Source organism: Anomalospiza imberbis, chromosome 3, assembly GCF_031753505.1.
Source record: "Anomalospiza imberbis isolate Cuckoo-Finch-1a 21T00152 chromosome 3, ASM3175350v1, whole genome shotgun sequence".
Lineage (NCBI taxonomy): Eukaryota > Metazoa > Chordata > Aves > Passeriformes > Viduidae > Anomalospiza > Anomalospiza imberbis.
In genome coordinates, this window is record NC_089683.1 from 92,083,002 (window position 1) to 92,102,725 (window position 19,724).

Here is a 19,724-nt window from a genome sequence, read left to right on the forward strand (position 1 = left end):
GGCTGTGGATACACTCAGCCACCAGTCTTAATTACCCTCACTAATTTAGAGTTGGTATTTTACTCAAGACCGGTTGACCTATGTAAGCCACAGTTCCTGATCTTATTTACAGTATGGATAATAATATGGACACGTGCTTCAAACTATTAATTTGGCTATGTTTGCTTTCCCTGAGCACATAGTTGAGCAGCAGTAGCGATGATTACAGGCACCATGGAATTTTAGATACTACTGCAAGTAGTCCTGAATTTGCAGGTAAGAGGTGTGTGCAAGAAATCTACTCTTTAAAAATAAAGTTACCTATGTCAGATTCAGGCCCTTCTTGCCTCTCTCATCCATGCCAAAAAAAAAGTGCCTGATTTATTTTTAGTTTTCTTCTGTAAGATCAGATGCTTGGTAAATTTCTCTCGGTTTCTCTACCTGACATGTTCTAAGTACTGTAGCAATGGAGATTTTTTTTTTTTTTTAAACAGGACCTCAAGAGGAAGAAGTATAGTGAGAACTGAAACAAACATTATCAAAGGAACAGAATAGCTGGCTTTCACTTTAGGAATGTATATCCATATTACACATTGTATGCTGAAAACACAGCTGAGACTGTCTGTGCAAGTGCTTGCAGCAGTGGCCCTTCATGATCTCTGGCACAGGCTGTGGGTTGCTCTTGGGGTCAGGGAAAGGGCTGTGACACTTTGGCTGCTGAATAGATGTAGTGTTAGCATTCTAAATTATTCTTGTTCTTTTGGAAGAAGGTACAAGCACTGATCTACAGCTGACCTAATTTAACATTTTTTCCCCTTGAAACTCGGATGATCTCAAAGTCCATCCAAAGACAGCATTTACTCCTTAAAACCTGATGAAAATAGGCTCTGTTCTCCCATTCTTTCTTTCCCTGCTGTTGCACCCTTGCCTGCTTACAGCAGGCAGAGCTGCTGCCAGCTAACAACCTCAGAGAACGGTTCAAACTCATCCTGTGCTAAGAATGGCTGGCACATCTTGGGTTTCACCGCTGCCGTGGCCACAGAGCATCATCTGTCTCCCCTGTCCACCCAACGGCTCGGCACACTCAGGGTCATGTGCCTCCTCCGCGGAAGAACTCACGAGACACCAGGGAACTGTGGAGTAAAGGAAAGAGGGCGTGGATGCAAGAACTCCGAGAAGGAGGCTTCTTCCAGAAAGAAGCAAGTTTATTTACAGCAGATCGACACAGAGGCAAATCCATCTTTGCTACTCTGCGCTGGTCTCAGTGAAATCAAGCCTGTTTGATTTTGATGAGGTACAACCAATGTGTTTGCATCCTGGGGACATTTATCTCCAGAAGCACCTTCCTAAAAAAGAAAGGAAAACCAAATTTTCAAAATTATGGCAAAGCTTTGATATTTTTCTCCTGCTGTATTTCACAGGCTTCATGAGCGTTACTTCTGATTTGTAGCCATTTGTTCAAAAAGCAGGGCCAAGGACAAAGTTACCCAGCAAGAGAAAGTTACCCCAGGAGAAACATCCATTGTAGCAGTTCACTTAAAATGCGAGTCCCTGGATTCCTACATTTCATGGACAATTAATAAAGCTAAAAACAGAACACGGATATCAAGGTTTACAGCATAGTTTAGCTAAAATTTCTATCTGTTTTAAATTTACCCTCTAACTGAAAATTTAGGCTCTCCTGAATACTCCTCTTGGTGATAGAGCCAGAAATTTCTCATGTATACCCAAGCTTTAACAAAGTTATTTTCCTGAATGCTGTGAAAAGGCCAAAATACCTTTTATGTATCAGGCAGTCACTGGGAAGTAAGTGATACAAATTTACTCCACAGAAATTATTTTCTTGTATCCAAATTCTAGAAGTCAGGCAAGGACCTAACACTTAAATTTTTGGGCTTGGAGAAGGTTAAAAAGTAATTAGAAATGCCAAATCCTTACTTGCAGCAGTGTTGTTGTTTCTTCTGTAGCATATGTGCCATTGAAAGAAGAGTGTAACTTCACAATTATTTTGAAACTAAAAATTCACCTTGCATCTTTGTAAAAAAATGGCTCAGAAGGAGCCTTTTTGTTTCAATCCAGGGCATTTCACAAAATACAGGAAAGTCAGCTGTAGAGTGTTGCTTTCAGGATGTTATTAGCTTTTGGACACCCCTAGCTGGGTTATCTCAGTCATATAAATTCCTAGTTATGTCCTCCTTCCAAACCTCAAAATGGTATCTAAGCCCCCATAAAAACCCCACAAGGCAATCCATCTTTGGAAAACATGAGGCCAAGGTTAGGAGTCTGAAATGGAAATTGTGGACTCTTGCCAAAAATCTAGCAATTCTAAAACAACCCTAGAAATTTTATGTACATCAGACACACAGTTAAGACTTCCAGATCTTCTGGCATTAATGTTTCAAACCATGTATCTCAGTCTGCAAGAAAAAAAAAATAGACTATTTTACAATGCATTTATCTCTTGGTTATGATTTTCAATGCAAAGGCTCATCTCTCCATGCAGAGAAAACCTACATGACAGGAGTGCACCAGGTCCTTGTCTCCCAGATGAGTTGTTTAAAAAAATCCACAGCAGCTCAAGAAAGGGATCTCAGAACAAAAGATCTGAAGTTCCAACTGGGCTAGAAATGAATTATTTTAGCTGGATATTAAACAAACCTCAATAAGCTGGACTTGAAATAAAATAGTTGGAAAGTCACACGCCTAAATATCTTGGTGCAAAGCTCAGAGAGAATCCAGGGGAAAACGTAAACATCCTTTTCCTCTTATGCAGTCCTCATTCCAGCTACATTTGCCCAGTCTCCCCACAAGGTAAAGCCAGAACCCTCAACTGAAGAAAAAGCATTTTCAAGTCAAAGCACTTGTCTGAAATTTGTTTGTAGCTCCACGAGTTTGCCTGGCCAGCACAGTTTGGGAATATGACTGCCCACAGTAAGCACGTTTGCCAATGACTTGGGTTCAATTTTTGATGTACTGACAAGAATATATAAGTGCACCCTGAAGTATCAGAGAAAAATTCTGGATTTTAAAATATGGGTAATTAACTTCTGTACTGTAAACAATAGAAATTTGTGTTCTTGGGTGTCCCTATCTGTACAAAAGATGTTGAAATGTACATCTGGTACATCTGCTTGGCTGCCATCTGCTTTTCTTTTTGTAGCTAGCTGTCAATTTCATATATGTAATGGAATTTTACCCCTGAGTTTCCTACCAAAGCAAGCAGGGGGAAAATTACAGACAGAAAATAAATTTTTAATACAAAAAAATAATAATGTCAGCAAATACATTTGGCAAAATTTATTGGGTTCTTATTCTCCAAGATTAACAACCTCTTCATATATTACAAAAAATGTAACTTCCATCTGAATCCTTTAGGCAGAAAAGTGTATACGCCCACCAAAATATAGTAATAAAATGCATGATCTGTAGAAGGGTTGTCTTAGATGAACATTCTCTTTTTTGATCAGCACTCGTTCACTTGAAGGTTATTAAATTTGGGGGAAGGCTTGGAGGCATTTTCAGTGTTACATCACAGATTCCCTCCACTGATACATCAGCAATGTGCTGTCAGGCAATCCTGATGTCTTGGGTTCAATTCCTTAATAAAAGATTAAAAAAAAAAGCTTAAAAAAAGCTGACAAGTGACATCAACCTATCAACCTGGACCATCAGAGGGCTGTGGAACAGGAAGGATTGGAGAGGCTGTGCAGATGCTGCCAGATGCATCTCTGTGTGTTCATCCCATCCCAAACAGCACACCTGGGAGATATGGCAGGATTCCACTAACACGCTCCACTTAGCAACTCAACTTACAAGAATTCAGTAATGTGGGGGTTTTCTCTGTTGGCTGCAGAGGACCACAAGTGACTAAGTCAGAGGTAGCTTTCTATGGATGCAGAATGTCCACTGAGAACTCCTGCTCCCTGCTCCCTGCCCATCTACATAGGAATGGTGAGCAATTAGCTGGTGAAACCACTTTTCAGAGCAACAACAATAAAATCTTCACTTCTACGATGTCTCAGAGTTATAAAAAAAGAGCACTATGCTCTTGAAACAACATGGTGTAACTCTCTTTCACTACCTGATTCATTACACTTTACCTGCCTGGTCCATGCATACAGATCCTTTGAAAATTAAAGGGAAGGGCCACGTGATTTTGGAGCCACTAAGGGCCCAGTATGAAAATGTGTTTTAGAGACAGACTGCTCACCCAAGCCTGAGAAATATTGCTACTTTTACTATTAAGGAAAACCAAATATTTAGTAACAGCTTGAAGTTCCCAATTTCTCTCTGAAGAGGTTATCAGCAGGATGAGAGCCTTTAAAGGTCTACATGCATTTGTTGGGGAAGAAGCTGGCTGACCTCAGCTTAACTAAAAATCAGCAGGATTTTTTTTTTTGTTGTTTTTTGTTTTTTTTTTGTTTAGACTGAGTAACAATAAAAGATTCCTGCCCAAGACCCTGGCTGTGAGAGTACATTATGGAAAATGCATTGACATTCCAGCAATGTTAATCATTTTAACAGGAAGTCAGACAGACAGACACCAGGGACTCTCCTTGTTGGAGCTCCTGTGTGGGGAAAGCACTCCAAGTGTTCTCCAAAGACCTTTTTGAACAGTCCTTTGCGTCACAGTTACAAGATATAAACTATTTCAGATTAGCTGCAAACCCAGAATCTTTCATAGAAAATTCCCACTCTTTTATTGTCAGAGGAGACAAACTCAGTGCCCATATCAACCAAAGGACAGTGGGCAGCTCCTGTGCCAGAACATCCCTATAGCACGTAGAACTTTTTGCATGTGAGTGACAACATCTACTTCATCCAGAAGTTTATAGAGCCTGGCCTTCTGCTCTCACTTCCAGCCTGCACACGGACCACCTCAGCACCATGCCCAGTTCCCGGTGGCACCACAGGGAATGGAGGGCACTTGGCACCTCCAGCAGTCACCCAGCTCCTGACATCCCTGAGGTGTCCACAAATACATTCATGGTGTGTTTCACTGGAGCAGCAGACATATGGTATCAGCCCAACAGCTGAGTGTCCACCTAAAAATCATTTCTCTGTCTTGTGAGTACCCTGTGGCTCTTAAATACAGGATGACAGAATTTATTTTGGAAAAGACTTTTAAAATCATCAAGTCCAACTGTTAAACCAGCACTGCCAAGTCCACCAATAAACCATACCCTTAGTGCCACATCAACATGTCTTTTAAATACCTCCAGGATGGTGACTCCAGCACTTCTCTGAGCTGCCTGTTCTAACACTCAAAAACTCTTTCAGTGAAAAAGTTTTTCTTAATATCCAATCTAAAGCTCCCCTGGTGCAACTTGAGGCCATTTGTTCTTATCTGCACCAGTGCAGCTGGGGAAATAAACATGAGAGAATGGCCCATGAGAAGCAGTCTCACTACAGCAATCCATGCAGCAACATGCAAAATACATCCCAGCTCTGCCAGAATGGCACTCAGACTGTTTAGGCCTTTGGAGATAATCCTACATTTCCAATGAACTGCAAACACAGGGTGAACAGAGTATTTGTGTCCCTTAAGACCCCAGACAGTACCAACAGTTCATAGCTTTTAGAAACTTTAGGAGGGGAATGAAGTGGAAATAACTTGAGTCCTGGGAACAACTGTGCTTTCTCTTCTCTGCTGGCTGTACAACAGCCTCGGGAGCTATGCACTGGGCAAAGGTGATGTTGGATGCCAGAAGGCAGACTCACAGAGCTGCTGAGAGACACAGGGCAGTTTCACACGCTGGTGAAAGACCATCACAGCCATGAGCTGGCTGGCAGCTTCAGAGTACAGGACTCAGAGACATCCCTGCATCCTCCTCCCAGCCTAAGTGAAGGGACAGGGAGAGCTCCGATTGCCTCCCATTACCTAGGCAGATTTGGCAGTTTTGGTGACGCTTCTGTCAGCTCAGCTAATGCCAGGATAAATGTCAGTCCTGGAAGCAAAAGGCCTTGTTCCCCTTTCTCAGACCAGAGGGAGGTGATAGAGCAGCCAGAGCCTGGGGCAAGAAGAGAGCTGGGTGATGTTGGGATGGATGGTGGTGAAGGTGGAGCTCCCATTGCTCCCTGACAAGGAGTGGGCTTGGGAGAGGTTGCATTTTTTTAGGAACTGAAGATACCTAGATGTTTGCAAAATTTTGTTTACAAGCACCAAACTGTTTCACTGAGAATGTCATATTGAGCTTTCCCTTTAGAAGTGTGGAAATGTTTGTTTTTATCTGGGGAATACTGAAAAATAAATGTGCCTCTAGTTTCAAGATGGGCAGGTTTTTTTCAAAACAACAGCCTATAGGAGGCTTAGCTTCAAACTGCTATGTGACTTCTCTTTCTCGTTGCTTTTTTTTTTTTTTCCAAAATCAAAAAACCCCTAGTGTCTCATTATCACTCCAAAGGGAAACATGGGCATTGATATGCTTCATGGCAGCCATAGCCAATTCCTCATCCCTGCTAATATTACTTTCCTTTTACATTGATTCAAACTCTGCAAGGACTAACCTGATTAAGTCTTGTAATGGCAAGAGGGGAAAAAATAACAGCAAGAGAAAAATTAAAATAATAACCAGCTTGTATCTTTTCTAGGATGACAGACTGTGTCCCAGCAAAGTTATGGAGCAGCATGTCCTGAACATCCACAGTATACATATGAAAGCCAGGGAGATGGGATCACGCTGCAGAATTGAGCAATCCAAACCCTGTGTCTCAAATTTTCTTAAAGCAGGATGAAAATGCTCCAAGACTTTAAGCAGTACTACAGCCACTGAAAAATGCAGAGCTTGGATTTGTAAACTCTGCCCTCCATATGGTGCAATGGCTGCTGAGATTCCCTCGGCTCACTGGTAGGTAGGCAAGGACCACCAAATTAACTTACCAGTCACCAGAGGACTGGTAATGGGCACATTTTTCAGTTGGCACCTTCCTGTTCCAAAATGAGACTTGCAAATACAGGAGAAGTCTTTGCTGCAATTGCTCAGCTGCCTCTTTTCCAGGTCCATGGCACTTTTTTCTGTCCTATTTTCTTCTGTCATGTTTTATTTTAAGATATTGGTTTTTAATGAGTGGAAAGGATGTCTTTTTCCCCATTAGATGAGTAAAATTTGGCGTATACATACCTGCTTAAAATAGTCCACATGTAGAAAAAATACCTCACAAAATCATGTGATGTATTTCTTTCTTCCATAATTCAAAAAAAAAATCCAGTGTACTGGAAAATGCTGTGGCAGTGGCTGTTTTACTCCACTACCTTCACGACTCCTCCCCCAAAGTTACAGTGCTTTTTTCTTGGTCTTTGTTTCATGAATTTTCAGGTGTATTTTGGAATTCCTTATGTTACTAGGTCTGTACTAACCAGCACCCCTTAGCCTCTGAGATGAAGAACCATAAAAAGAAGTCTCCTTTGGGAGAAACTTGAGGAAAAGGCTAGGAAGTCTGCCACAAACTCATCAGAGGCACAGCTGGAAAGGAACAGTTTTCCAGTTCACTTTTGGCAGACACCATGCTCCTAGATGTAAGTACTCAAATGGTTATCTTTTCATCTTAAACCACTGAACACTTAGATAACCTTCAAAACAATCATTAGTGTTCTTTAGGGGATGCCTGTGGAGCTGTGATGCAGGAAACAGGTGTTGAGCCTAGTTAAAGTCCCACATACAAAGGAGACACTCTGAAAGGTTCTGACTCCTACAGGCAAGCCCCGTTGTTTTGCTGTGCCAGCTGCTGCACAAGGGCTCTCTGCTGCTCCTCACATTGCTGAGGCATAGACACAATCCATGGAGTGAAGTCCAGCCCAATCCAAATGACACAAAAAGTCATTTAAGAAATGTGTGGACTTCAGAATGGGGGGATCTAATGCCTTTGCTAGCTTCATTTTCTCAGGAGAGTGGCAGAAGCTTTTATCAAAGAAGAAACAGAGCAGAAAACAGCAGCCTTCAAAAGATTACAAACCTTGAAATATAGTGACTTATAAATAATAAAAATCAAGAAAACATGGTAACAGCCAGAAAAAATACTCCTGGCACAGAATAAAGTAGCTTCAGTAGCTTCCCTACAATGTCTTCATTGCAGGAAACCAGCCTTTCAGACATCTATCAATATGCTCCCCTTGTGGGATTATGCAATTTTCATTTTACTCTTGCAAGGATGTTTAGTCACGAAAATGAAGTTTTGGGGTTTAATCTTAACTCATTTCATATCTATCCATGCAGACAAGTGTAAGCAGTCAGAGGTTACAATGAGTTATCTTCAGACAATTTCCACATAGCCAAATCAATCACCCTCTGGTTCTGCAGAAATCAGAGCACATTACCTCACCAATGGCCACCAGTTTTACCTTTGTGTTTCTTGAAGAGCAGGACGGATTCCATAGCCTGTAATAAACCAGCTGAGCCATGGCAAACAAAGCCACAATACAAAACTGTATTCTTGTACAACTTGAAAAGTAGACCATGAAAATGACTGTCCAGGACAGAGACTACCAGTCTCCTGTGCTGCTGACAGCTTCTAAATAACCTGATTACTCAGCCCTTTGAGAACAAAATTAAAAGATAGATTCAAAGGGGGTTGGAGGGATGTTAGTCCAGGTAGCTCTGCTAGTAAGCAAAGATAGGCCCCATTCTTCACCATTTGGCTGAAATGAGCCTCATCTTTTAAGTTCCGAGAAACCTCTGAGAAACCTTTTAAAAGGTCTCTGGCAGCTGGTCCCAAGTGGTGTCCTTTCCAGAGGAAAGACAGTTGTCAATGCCAGGGAGCAGGTCTTGCTGAACCACTCTTCCAGACCAGTCCCACAAATCACTGCCTTTTCAGCCAAGCCCTTCATCACTTTGGGCTATTGTGCTGGCTTGGGCTGGGATTGAGTTAACTTTCCTCAAAGTGCCTGGTACAGGGCTGTGTGTTGGATTTGCTTTCTGCACAGAACTGTAAATAAATCAAATACCTCGACTCTGTGTATGGATTGGCCTCTTGCACACCGGGTGAAATAAAGTGTAAGAAACTATTTTGGAACAACAACAGCAGCCTACACGTGCTGGTCAAGAAATGCCAGCTTTGGATAAATGTCACACACGTGGGTTGTCAGTGGATGTGCTGCACTCACTAGGAGGATAGGAGGGATTATTTTGGACAGTGCTGACATCTGTTTGTGCACATTATACACCACATTAGCCCACTGCACTCACCATTGCTTCAACTCAGCACAGAGGTCTTGTGTAGTACAGAGCTGAGTTTCCACCCTGACTTTTCCAGGCAGGAATAATGACCCCTAGAGAAATGGGAAGTTATCTGGTGATGTTGTGATTGGAACTCCCAACATGGTGCTCCATTTAACTTGTTCCCACAGCATTCCATTTGTTTGCTTCCTCGCCCTTTGTTGTATGTCCAGAAACGATCTGAGCACAAAAGCACAAAAACACTCTCTCTATATGGTTATAACAATAAAGCCAGTGCCAATCACCACTTCAAAGCTGCCCTCTCCAGGCAGTGCACTTCACAAAGACAGACCTTCCTGCTAGATAACCTCAGGTCCATTTCACAGGTTCACTAGTGCTCAGAGGCTGAGCAGACCTAGGAGGCTCCAAGAAACAGGTCCAATTCCACCCAGGAGATGCAGCATCCCATGTACACATATTTCTATGAAATTCACTTTACATGGTCATGCTGATCCTTAGTCCACATCCACAGCTCAGAGGTTTTGACAATGGTCAACAAAATCTGGCAAAGAGACAAACATCTTGGAGGTACAACGTCCCTAGAAGTTTTGTGGGAGTTTGTGTGACACCCCATTCCCTCTCAAGGCCACCAAGAGGAGTCACACACCCAGCTGCTGAGTCTGATGCCAGCAGCTATCCAAACATGATCCACACAGACTAATCTTGCCTAAATAACAATCCAACAGGCTCAGAGGGGCACCACAGAAGAGAGATGAGGAATTATAGGGAGATCACAGGGACACAGAAGAAAGCCAAGGTGCTGTGACAGGCAGAGCCCAGAAGGTACATGGAGGAGCTGGTGGTACCATGACAGAGATCAGGGAGACACACTGGGAGCTGGAAATGCAGCACTGGGATTGCTGGCCTCTAATGGGAGCATCACAGGACATGGGTAGGAGATTGGGATTGCTGTAGTGAGGAGATCATAAATCTCTGGGGGAAAAGGATTATTGGTTGTGCTGCTTGTGAAACAACTTCTATCAATGTTGCATCATGTACTTTAAGATGTGATTGGGCACCAACAAGGAGCCCAGCACCCATTTGCACTATTGGGTGACAAAGCACACAACCCTGGCACAGCCAAAAGAGTAGATGCAAAGTCCATATGGGAACACTAAACAAGTGTCCACACTCTGCCGCAGAAATACAAAATAGATCTGGGCACTTCACCTGGACTGTGGTGCTGCCCATCTGCTCTGCTCCGAATGGAATGAACCCCACCACACACATGATGGAGTCAGGATACCTTAGGGGGGCTGAGGAGGCAGGGACATGTCAGCAGCTATTCCCTGGCAGCCAGAGCAGCCCAGGTGCAGTAAGTGCAGGCAGCCACGGGGACCTCGCAGCAGATGGAGAGGAGAGAGGACAGCGGCCACGGGGAGGGCTCTGCTGCTGCTCAGCAGAAGGGCTCGGTGAGAGGGACTGAGCAGGGTGGGAGCACAAAGAGCTCTCCCTGCACTGCAGGCAGGCTTTAACAGCCAGCCCAGGCGCAGACCCAGCCTGTCTGCCGGTGATATCTGGGGCAGCAGGGCCTCAATCACACTGCCCATACTGTCACTGTTCCATGTCTCACCCACTGCACTTCCAGAAGAGGGGGATGTGGCCCTGCCTCCCCCCATGTTGCTGCTGCTTCGTGGTCATTCAGGCAGCCATACTCGCCCTTGCACAGGCAGCTGAAGGTTTGCTGAGCCTCAACAGAGCCGGTGCTCTGCTGTGGCAGGCTGGGCTCATCTGAGTCCCTGCCCACAAACACCACAGAGCTGCCTCACCTGCCCTCGGAGGCAGGGTACAGACACTGCAGACAAAACCCATATGTTTGATTCTGCCACTTTGGTTGGACATCAGATACTCTCCTCCAGACTCCTTGTCCTCAGTGCCATGCCTCAGAGGCACTCCAGTACCTCATCATTTCTGCTTTCTCAGGGGAATTCCACCCCTGTTTTCATCAGCACACCTGAGCAGGGTAATGGCACTGATCTCCTGTGCTTGCACCAAGCAGCATCTCTCTGAGCACAGCACTAAGCGTCTGGGGAGATGGGTATCAGGTCCTGCCCGAGGGTTCACCAGGACCATGATCCTCACTATGGTTTCTCATTGTTTTGTCATTCACAGGAGCTCAAAGTGGCATAAAAATCCACCAGCTCCTGGAGGAGGCACTTGGCACTCACGGCATGGTGGGGCCACCACCCAGTGCACTCAGGGTTTACATGCCCATGCCCCTTCACACTGATAGAAAAGCCAACCCCAGCAGGCAAAATGAGCAGATGGATAACCACCTGCTGAAGAGGAAAATGCTGAGACAAAGGGATGCTATGGCAATTCATATCCTTTCTTTGATCTCAGCAGTACCTTTGTACTGCATATAGAAAGCAAAGAGGAGAACAATAAAGATTTATGCTAAGCCAGTGACTCTCTAATTCACTTTCCTGCTCTGTAATGGGAACAGAGGATTGAACCCCAGCCTGCATTAATGAAAAAACAAACAAAAGCAGAACTTCATAAGTGATGAAAGTTGCATTGCCAGCCATTTATTTATTTGCTTTTGCCTCTTAAGACCCTATCGATGCATTGCATAGGAGTCTGTTGGAAGCACCTCCAGTAAAAGCCTTTAGTCAATTTGTCTAAACTCTTATCATGATAAACAGCAGGAATAAGCAGCATTTCATCCACTTGGCCTCATCACCATCTCCTCACTTGCTCCCATATCAAATTCTGGAAAAATTCAGAGTTCAGGAGATTCAGGCCCTGTTAATCTATGGCTAGAAATAAATTTCAGAAGAAAGGCCCTGGGAGGGTGATCCACCTGCAGCCCACCAAAGACTATTTCAGTGAGCACAGATAGAGCCCTTTCTAGGTTTTTTGTCACTCTATGTACATCCTGCAAGGTAAAACGACATGAGGAATCCTGCAAAGTGCAAGCAGATCCACTGCTTGTAGCATCCCAAGGAAAGCTGATGGCTGAAAGTATGATGGAGATTGAGACCTACCACTTTCCACACTGCTGCAGACAATCTGTGCCATTCCTCTTTCTGAGACAGAAATCACCTGGGCTGTGTGCGACCTCCAAAATTGATAGTACGGCTGAAAAGAAAATTTGGGTCACCACTAACTTTCCCAAAAACTAAATTGCACTGTATCCTTCCTCCAATACATCCTTGACCACTTCAGTCTCCTGTGTTACGTAGGGGAAGGCATGGTTTATCCAGACACCCTGAGAGGCTTGGAACAGGGTTCAGGACACACACTGATGTTGCTAAGGCACACCTTTGTGGGGATGCAGGGCTTCACAGTGCGCAGCCATGCAGCTCCCCCAAAGCCATCCTGCCTTCCCCAGCCTCTCCAGGCCAGGTGTTAGCGTGTGAATGCAGGCAGAAATCCAAGCTTTCTGTTAAATCCCCCTTTTGAGGTAAAGTTACAGAATGACTGCTGAGGATCAGCAATGTTTTCCAGCTCAGAAACTACTTCCTCCTCACTGCACAGCAGTACCACCAGCTCTGAGTGAGCACCTTAAAGAGTTTCCTGTGCAGAGTAACAACTTTATTTCCAGTGCCCACTGCCCACCCCCAGCGCTGACTGCAGGGACTGGGGCACAACTTGCACAGCCAAACCAGCATACTGGGAAAAGGGTGCTGCTTCTGACCCTTGTTATGTGTCAGGGATGCCAAGGCAGGGTGGGAGTGACACTGCATTTTCCTTTTCTGGAACTGCAGGTCACCTACTCCATGACTTAGCTCCGGCACCACAGGTCTAAGGAGAGGACAAAGCCGGTTTGTTTTGCCATGGGCCCCTGCCAGGCTCGCCCTGCCCATGGCTGTTGCAATGCCAGCTCTCCCTGGCCCAGGGGAAGCAACTCCGTGCCTCCTTCGCCAGCCTCAACCACATTCCTGCACCAACAAAAGCAGCTCCATGCCTGCTGCTGCAGGGCCCAGGGACATGGGCTGTCCAGAGCCTCCTGGCCCCCGGGGGGCTGCCCATCCTCAGCAGTGCCCTGCCCATATGGGAGCTGCAGGATGGGAGTATGTTGAAGGTTTCTGCCACAGCAGAAGGGATTCAAACACTCAGGAATCATCCTGCTGCAAGGCTAAGGCTGAACCAGAGTAATGTCACCCCCCTGCAGAGACAGGGATTTTGAGGAGATTATTTAATATTCCCCTTTCTTGCAAAAAGAGTGTTTTCATCCAATGCTAAGAGTTCCATAGAGAAAAATAATTAGGTCAAAACTTTGCAAACATTTGGATGCTGCCTGACTTCTTACCCGGAACATCTCCTCACATAATTGCATTTCCAAGCAATACTGGGAGACTTCCCAACACAGAGGCAGCAGGAAGCACATGTAAGGCTACCTGGTATCTATCACATGTTTAGTATCTCCAATGACATGATTATTAATTAAGTGAATCACGCTAATATTCTGACTATTGCACACCTGTTCCCTAGCACCATCTGCAGGCAAACTCTGTCCTTTGCCCCTTTGAGTGGAAATGGTGCCTACAGATCCAGGAATAGGAACGGCCCCAGCTCCTCTGGATCAAAGACTCAGCAGAGATCCAGGTGTTTGCTGCTCTAAATACACATTGCAGTAGAGACAAATCGTGCAAGTTTGGTTGTTTGCTGCAGGTTGAAATCTGTTTAGGAACACATGTTTAAACTCAATAAGCTACTTCTAGTCAAAAGGCAGAACAGCTGTTCTGATAAAGACAGCAAAAAAAAAAAAAAAACAAACTCTTGACAAGGTGGTTTTAAGAAACTGAGGAAGACGAGGTGAAAGAAAACAAAACTTTAGGATGGGTCATCACTTACACTGCAAGCTTTTGCTCCTTCTCCCCCCTGAGATGGTAATGAATTAAGTTAATGCTTTCCTCACTGACCTGGTAAAACTCCCCATAGTGAGAGAAAACCTTACTTTTCTAAGTTCTTAGTTTCTAAGGGCCTTCCTTAGTAGCCCTCAGAACAGCTGAGTGCCATGTAAAATCTACCTCGTTCAATTGCTGGTTTATAATCAACAAAGTTTTGATCAGTATTTCACAGGCCCACATCCACACAGGTGCTGTGGGGGAGCACCAGATTCAGCTTTAGGACACTGGACAACATAGATGAATCCACAGAGACCACCTCCAAGATATCACAAAACTGAGCTTGTCTCCCTTGCACATCCTGTGTCTCCTGATACTGAACAGTCGGAAGAGTGAGTCCTTGAACTAAGACCAAACTCAGACTTTTTTCTTTGAACGCAATTCAAAAAATAAAGTATTTTAAAAATACAAGAAAATCCACCCTAAAGTAGCCAAGATCTTAGCAACTACTACTTTATACAAGGGAAAAGAAGAGGAGTAGAAGGGCTATAATTCTTTCCTTCCTACAGTATTTTGAAAGGATGTTGCTTCTGCACCCCTCAGAGTCCAGTCAGTATGGAATACAGAGAATGTGCATCCACCTGGGTTCTCTCAATGGCTCAGAAAGGGATGTGTAGTCTGCCAGTTGTAACAGGAGCTTTCTTATCATGACTGGGTCCACAGTTTGTGACTTTCAGTCAACAGAAACAAGGAGTGAAGGGGACATCAAGCACTGTACAGGAGCAGCTGGCAAGCAGTCTGAGAAACTAAACTGACAATTTTATGGTGCTATTCTTTACAAATTATTTGTTCAGAGACATGAAAGATGCAAAGGAACAACATGTCTTTATCACATTCAAGAGATTATAACAGTGCACACCAAAGCTTTCTGAGAAATTCCCTATTTTCATCCTATCCAGCTATATAACACTCCTTGCTTCTTGACCTCCCAACTGCAACATGCCACTTTAACACAAGATGTATGTTGGTTTTATTAATTATACCACAAGTAATACTTTCTGCAACATTATATATTTCAGTTTCTGAATCTATATCCCAATAAAGTGACGAAGTCTAGGGAATACTTTCAGTGCATTCTGTGTAGTCACTTCTATAACTTCTCCAACTGGAATTCCTTTAATTTTGGCAATGTATTCAGCAGCAATGTAAATATTTTTGGGTTCATTTCTCACCTGAAAAACAAACAAAGCCAACCAAATTACAGATGCCTGGAGATCACAAGTGTTTCAGATTCAGTACTTTCTGACAGAACTTTTGTCACATTGTGGCATTTGTGGCATAAAAATTACTTGTATCCATTCCTCTTGGATTAAGTTCCCACGGTAACCTCTTTTCTCTCTTGTAACCACGCTTAAGACTACTTCAGTGTCCTGTGCCAGTAGCTGACCTCCTCAAGGTGTGGGTTTGGATACAAATACACAGAAGTCCCCCCCTCCCATAATTTACCTGTTTTTCAGGCCCCAGAGCAGGAGAATCAGTTTCCAAGCACATATTTTCCAGTGGCAGCTGTTTCACAAGCTTCTGCTTCTTGAAGAAAATAAGACAGCCATTAAATGCTTTATGCACTTCAAACTGTGGGAAAAAACCCACAGGGAGGATATATGAAGGGAGGATATTCCCTACATTTAAAGGCAACATCAAAAGACTTTGGCGCCACTGTTTACATTTTATCAATGATTTCTGAATGGAAGCAAGAACATGGGGAGCTGCTCAAGAAATCCCTTCAAATTAGAGTTCTCCTGTTCTCTAAATATCCAAAGTACTATTATCTCAAAACTGAATTAATTGTTATTTATTAAATAATGCAGGTATATTGCAGTTATAGAGTTGCCAATGCAATTCTAACTTGCTGTTTTCTGTGCATATAAGATGTGTATGTTTCCCTCCTCTCTGCTTTACCTCTCAACCCTAGTTTGCTTTCCTTCCTAAGTACCTAACCTCATCCCCATTTATATCCACCCCTCATGCTGCCTCCACTTAAATCAAACTTTTTCCTCTCTTACATTTCCTGAGCTTATCATGGAAAGCAGTCCTATTACAAAAACTACTCCTTCTCTACATGTCATGTCCCTACTGTAAAACAATACAGTGACAGAACCTTCTGAAGAAGAGTTCACTGAAACCACAATAAAATGAGAAAAAACCCCTTGTTTCTCAGGAATAGCTGAGCTGTTTTAGCCAGAATTCCCCCTCTGAAGTCCAGCTAAGGCAAAAGCCCCAGGCAGAAATTCAGCCAAAGTAAAAACGGAGAAGGAGCAGACCCTAGCCGGAACCAGGACAAAACGTTACCTGTTCACTCCTTATAATGGAAGGAGGAATGGAGAAGTAGTATCCAGCTCTCACCCCTTCCATGGCTACAGATGGCTTCCCATCAAAGGCATGGAGCAACACCTTGGTAGCGCCTTGGAGAAACAAAGCAAACCACATCATCAGCAGGGTTACAGCAGGGCTGCCATGTCAGCTTCCAATGGGACCTTGGTCCCATACAGAATTAACACAGAAACTCTGCACTACTGCTCCTGAGTTAAACACACACAAACTGATGTGAGGACATGGCACAACTGGAGAAATCCTGTTGGCAAAAGCTATGACAGAAGAAATGCATTAAAGCATACCTTGTTCCTTCAAGAGATTAATGGTTGGTCTTCCAGCTGAGCGGGAATGAACATTTCTGCACAGCAAGGAAAGGCCCAGCATTAAGAAATGTAGCCAAATACTTTTTTTTTTTTTTTTGCAAATACAAACAAACTAACAGTATCTTGGGATGAAAATAATTAATCTGTATTATAACTTTTATCAAGAAAAAACCCCGGGGATGTATATATTAATCCTTTCAGCTATGGTGAAGATATAGGAACATGATATAGCATGGACAGGGCACATAAGATGTCTGTACAGAAGCGCAAACATAAAGAAAATTCTAAAATTAAACCTCAAACTGGAGACTGACAGGACACTTATGCCAGTTTAATCCATCTAAGAAAAGTTCTGTGGGTACTTAATAACCATAAATCCTGGGAAGTATTTCGACATGTTACTGAGACCTGGCAAATTCTCCTTCTGGTATAAACAAAACCTACAATGGTAAATCCAGTCTTCTTGCCAGCTCAATCTGTTTGATCAAAACCTGTCTTTGTCCTTCCTTCTGTTCATCGGTGCTGGCAAACCTGGGAGTGAAATCTAATCCAACCTACAGTACAAGAAGAGAAGGGAAAAGTTTTACAGACCTAACACTTAACAAAACCATAATTATACATACAAAGGCATAACATGCTTCAAAACTGCAAAGCATTTCAAAATATGCATACTAGGAGACTGCAATTAAAATGAGCTCAGCTGCAGCTTAACTCAAAAAAGGAATGCATTCTCAACCATAAGCTTTTCAACTATGAAAGTATTTGTGGGCAGACAGCTACTAACAAGAGTATTTAACATTTTAGTCTGTAATTGGTTTTCTGGGGGTTTATATTCTATTGACTATTATGTCAGATTAAGTCTCAAATGTGGATCTCCAGTATAAGTAAAATTTCTGACCTGAACCTATAGCTTTAGTCCAATTTCTAGCAAAAAATACCCATTAATTTTATACTTTTTTGATCTAAACATATTCAGGCAAAATTTAAAGTTTGTCAATACAGTCGATTCACAGTTAGATGAAGAGAAGTTCTTCATATACAGTACAACATGGCAAATTTAGCTACAAAGCTCTGCCAAAACACACTTTTTCTGTAGCCAGTGCAGAACCAGATATAAGTCCCTTAGGTACTAACACACAAATAGAGGTAGACTCCATCCTAAAGTTTCAATTCATTTATAAACCAATGTAAGACAGGAGACAACAGATGGATATAGATAGATGAAGGATTGAAAAAAAAAGAACTGTACAAGTCACTGTGGTGTACTGAAATCACAGTTTAGCCTAACTTTGTCAGAGAAGAAGGCAGGAAGGATCTGCCTTTGGGTACAGCATGAGAGAGCATAAGAATGTAATCTTCCAACAACTCCAGCAGCATAAATTCCATCTATTTTCTAATAGCGATAACAAAGGAAAAGAAGGAATCAAGCAAATCTATAAAGCAAAGCACATTAAGAGAACTACCAATCAGACTTAGTGCTTGTTCAGGCTGAGAGCAATTCTTATCACATACAGAAAAACAAGCATTGACTCAGTTTTTGTAATTCCAGTGACAGCTGCTGCTGTAGAGATTTAAACAAGTTATAGAATTCCACTCACTTCTCCAATCCCCACCAATTTGTCTTTGTAAAGTTCTATAAGAGGCAGCGCAGCATCCAGATCCTGCAAGAATAAAAGATGCAACTCTCACTGCCCTTACAAGAGGAAACGGTTATGAATCCAGCATCATGATTAAATTCGCGTTTCCTTCACTGCTCTGAAATTCTATACTTTAGAACTTGCCATTACGGTGAGCTCAGTGCAGACAAATTTTAAAAGTCTGAATTATTTATCTTCTTTACTTAATAACCATTTTGTTATGTATTACATTCTACATCTATTTCTCTCTCTCTCTGTATATATATATATATATATATGTAAACCTTATTCCAAATACTCCTAAGCTAACTTTTCACAGTAGCAGCAAAGGTAATTAAAACAAGGCCCATAAATATCTTGGTAACGTTAAATAGATGCAGACAGCTCCCTGAGATTTTTAGGATAAGGCCACAAACAGTTGCCTCCCAGTTCCCATGTTAACAAAGGAATATCTGCACATGTTGTTTGCTGTAAGCAAAGCACACTTGGGATTTTTAAAACCATTTCACTGTAGTAATACAGCCAGATGACTCCAGAGAACAACTCTGCTTTAAGGACTAACAGGGACAAATGGATATGCTGAGAGAGCCTGGGATTTGATCCACTGGGTCTCCTGCATTACAGAGTGCAGAAAAACCACTGGGCAGACCCAAAGGTAAATCAGGCAAACTGGAGCATCCTGTCGTCTAACCTGAAAAGTCCCAGCAGTATCGTAGAGGCTGCGTTTTACCTTCAAAGTAACACTGCGCTGCTCCTCTGGAGAAATCTCTTGAACGGGGTGAACTCCCAGGCATGGCAAGACAAACCCTGGGAATCTAGGCACGGAATAGATAGCGAGAGCGTGAAAGACCACAGAGAACCTAAGTTTAACGCCAAGGGCCCACAGAGAGCGCAGGTTTGAAGACAAGAAGGGCCGGCCTGACTGAGGAGGGCAGCGCATTCCTCGTCAATCCCCAAGGCGCAGACCCACGCCCGGGATACGGGTGGGCGCCGGGATCCCCGCCGGCCTCGCACCTCTCAGACAGCTCCACGACGCTCCGGAACTCGCCCGCCTGCTCCGACACCACCACCAGCGCCGACACGGCCGCCTGCGGCACACAGAGACCCCCGGCCCGCTGAGACCGGCGGGGCGGCGGCGCCGCGGGCAGAGGGTCCCCTCAGGCCGCCCCGCCTCACCTGCTCCGCCGCCCGCACCACGGCCGCCACGTCCTGCAAGAGACACGCACCGCCTCAGCGCCGGGGCCGCGCCCGGGACTCCCCCCCGCCCGCCGCGCCTCACCGGCTGGAAGCAGGGCGCGGCCAGGTGGCAGTGACAGTCCACCGGCCCCGCCATGCCGCGCCCGGCGGGAAGGCACCGGGCGGCCGCGGGTTCCGCTTCCGGGCCGGCATTTTCCCCGCGTCCCAGGC

The 19,724-nt window shown here is 44.0% G+C and overlaps 1 protein-coding gene across 22 annotated transcripts; it reads right to left on the reverse strand.

The window, feature by feature from the left end:
- Positions 1-265: 265 nt before the first annotated feature.
- TATDN3 (TatD DNase domain containing 3) lies at positions 266-19,721 on the reverse strand. 22 transcript variants are annotated; one of them, XM_068185731.1, is made up of 11 exons: positions 19,597-19,721; positions 19,494-19,526; positions 19,332-19,405; positions 19,048-19,132; positions 18,279-18,341; positions 17,125-17,234; positions 16,660-16,715; positions 16,334-16,446; positions 15,491-15,616; positions 1,193-1,325; positions 266-1,112 (listed from the first exon to the last, which is right to left on the reverse strand). In XM_068185731.1, the coding sequence occupies exons 1-11, from the start codon at positions 19,648-19,650 to the stop codon at positions 964-966; spliced, it is 996 nt and encodes a 331-aa protein (XP_068041832.1). In that variant the 5' UTR covers positions 19,651-19,721; the 3' UTR covers positions 266-963. The 22 variants fall into 22 exon arrangements, 13 of the variants coding, with proteins under 13 accessions (XP_068041832.1, XP_068041835.1, XP_068041834.1 ...); XM_068185734.1 differs by having other exon boundaries at positions 15,491-15,565; positions 19,597-19,720; XM_068185733.1 differs by having other exon boundaries at positions 15,491-15,568; positions 19,597-19,720.
- Positions 19,722-19,724: the final 3 nt, after the last annotated feature.

What these genes read in the sequence shown, in the direction of transcription:
- TATDN3 (XM_068185731.1), bottom strand. Translation starts at nt 19,650, where the DNA reads ATGGCGGGGCCGGTGGACTGTCACTGCCACCTGGCCGCGCCCTGCTTC. An exon ending in CCGCGCCCTGCTTCCAGCCG is followed by an intron (nt 19,527 to 19,596) that starts GTGAGGCGCGGC and finishes TGTCTCTTGCAG; the next exon opens with GACGTGGCGGCCGTGGTGCG. An exon ending in TGCCTCTGTGTCGATCTGCT is followed by an intron (nt 1,113 to 1,192) that starts GTAAATAAACTT and finishes TTTACTCCACAG; the next exon opens with TTCCCTGGTGTCTCGTGAGT.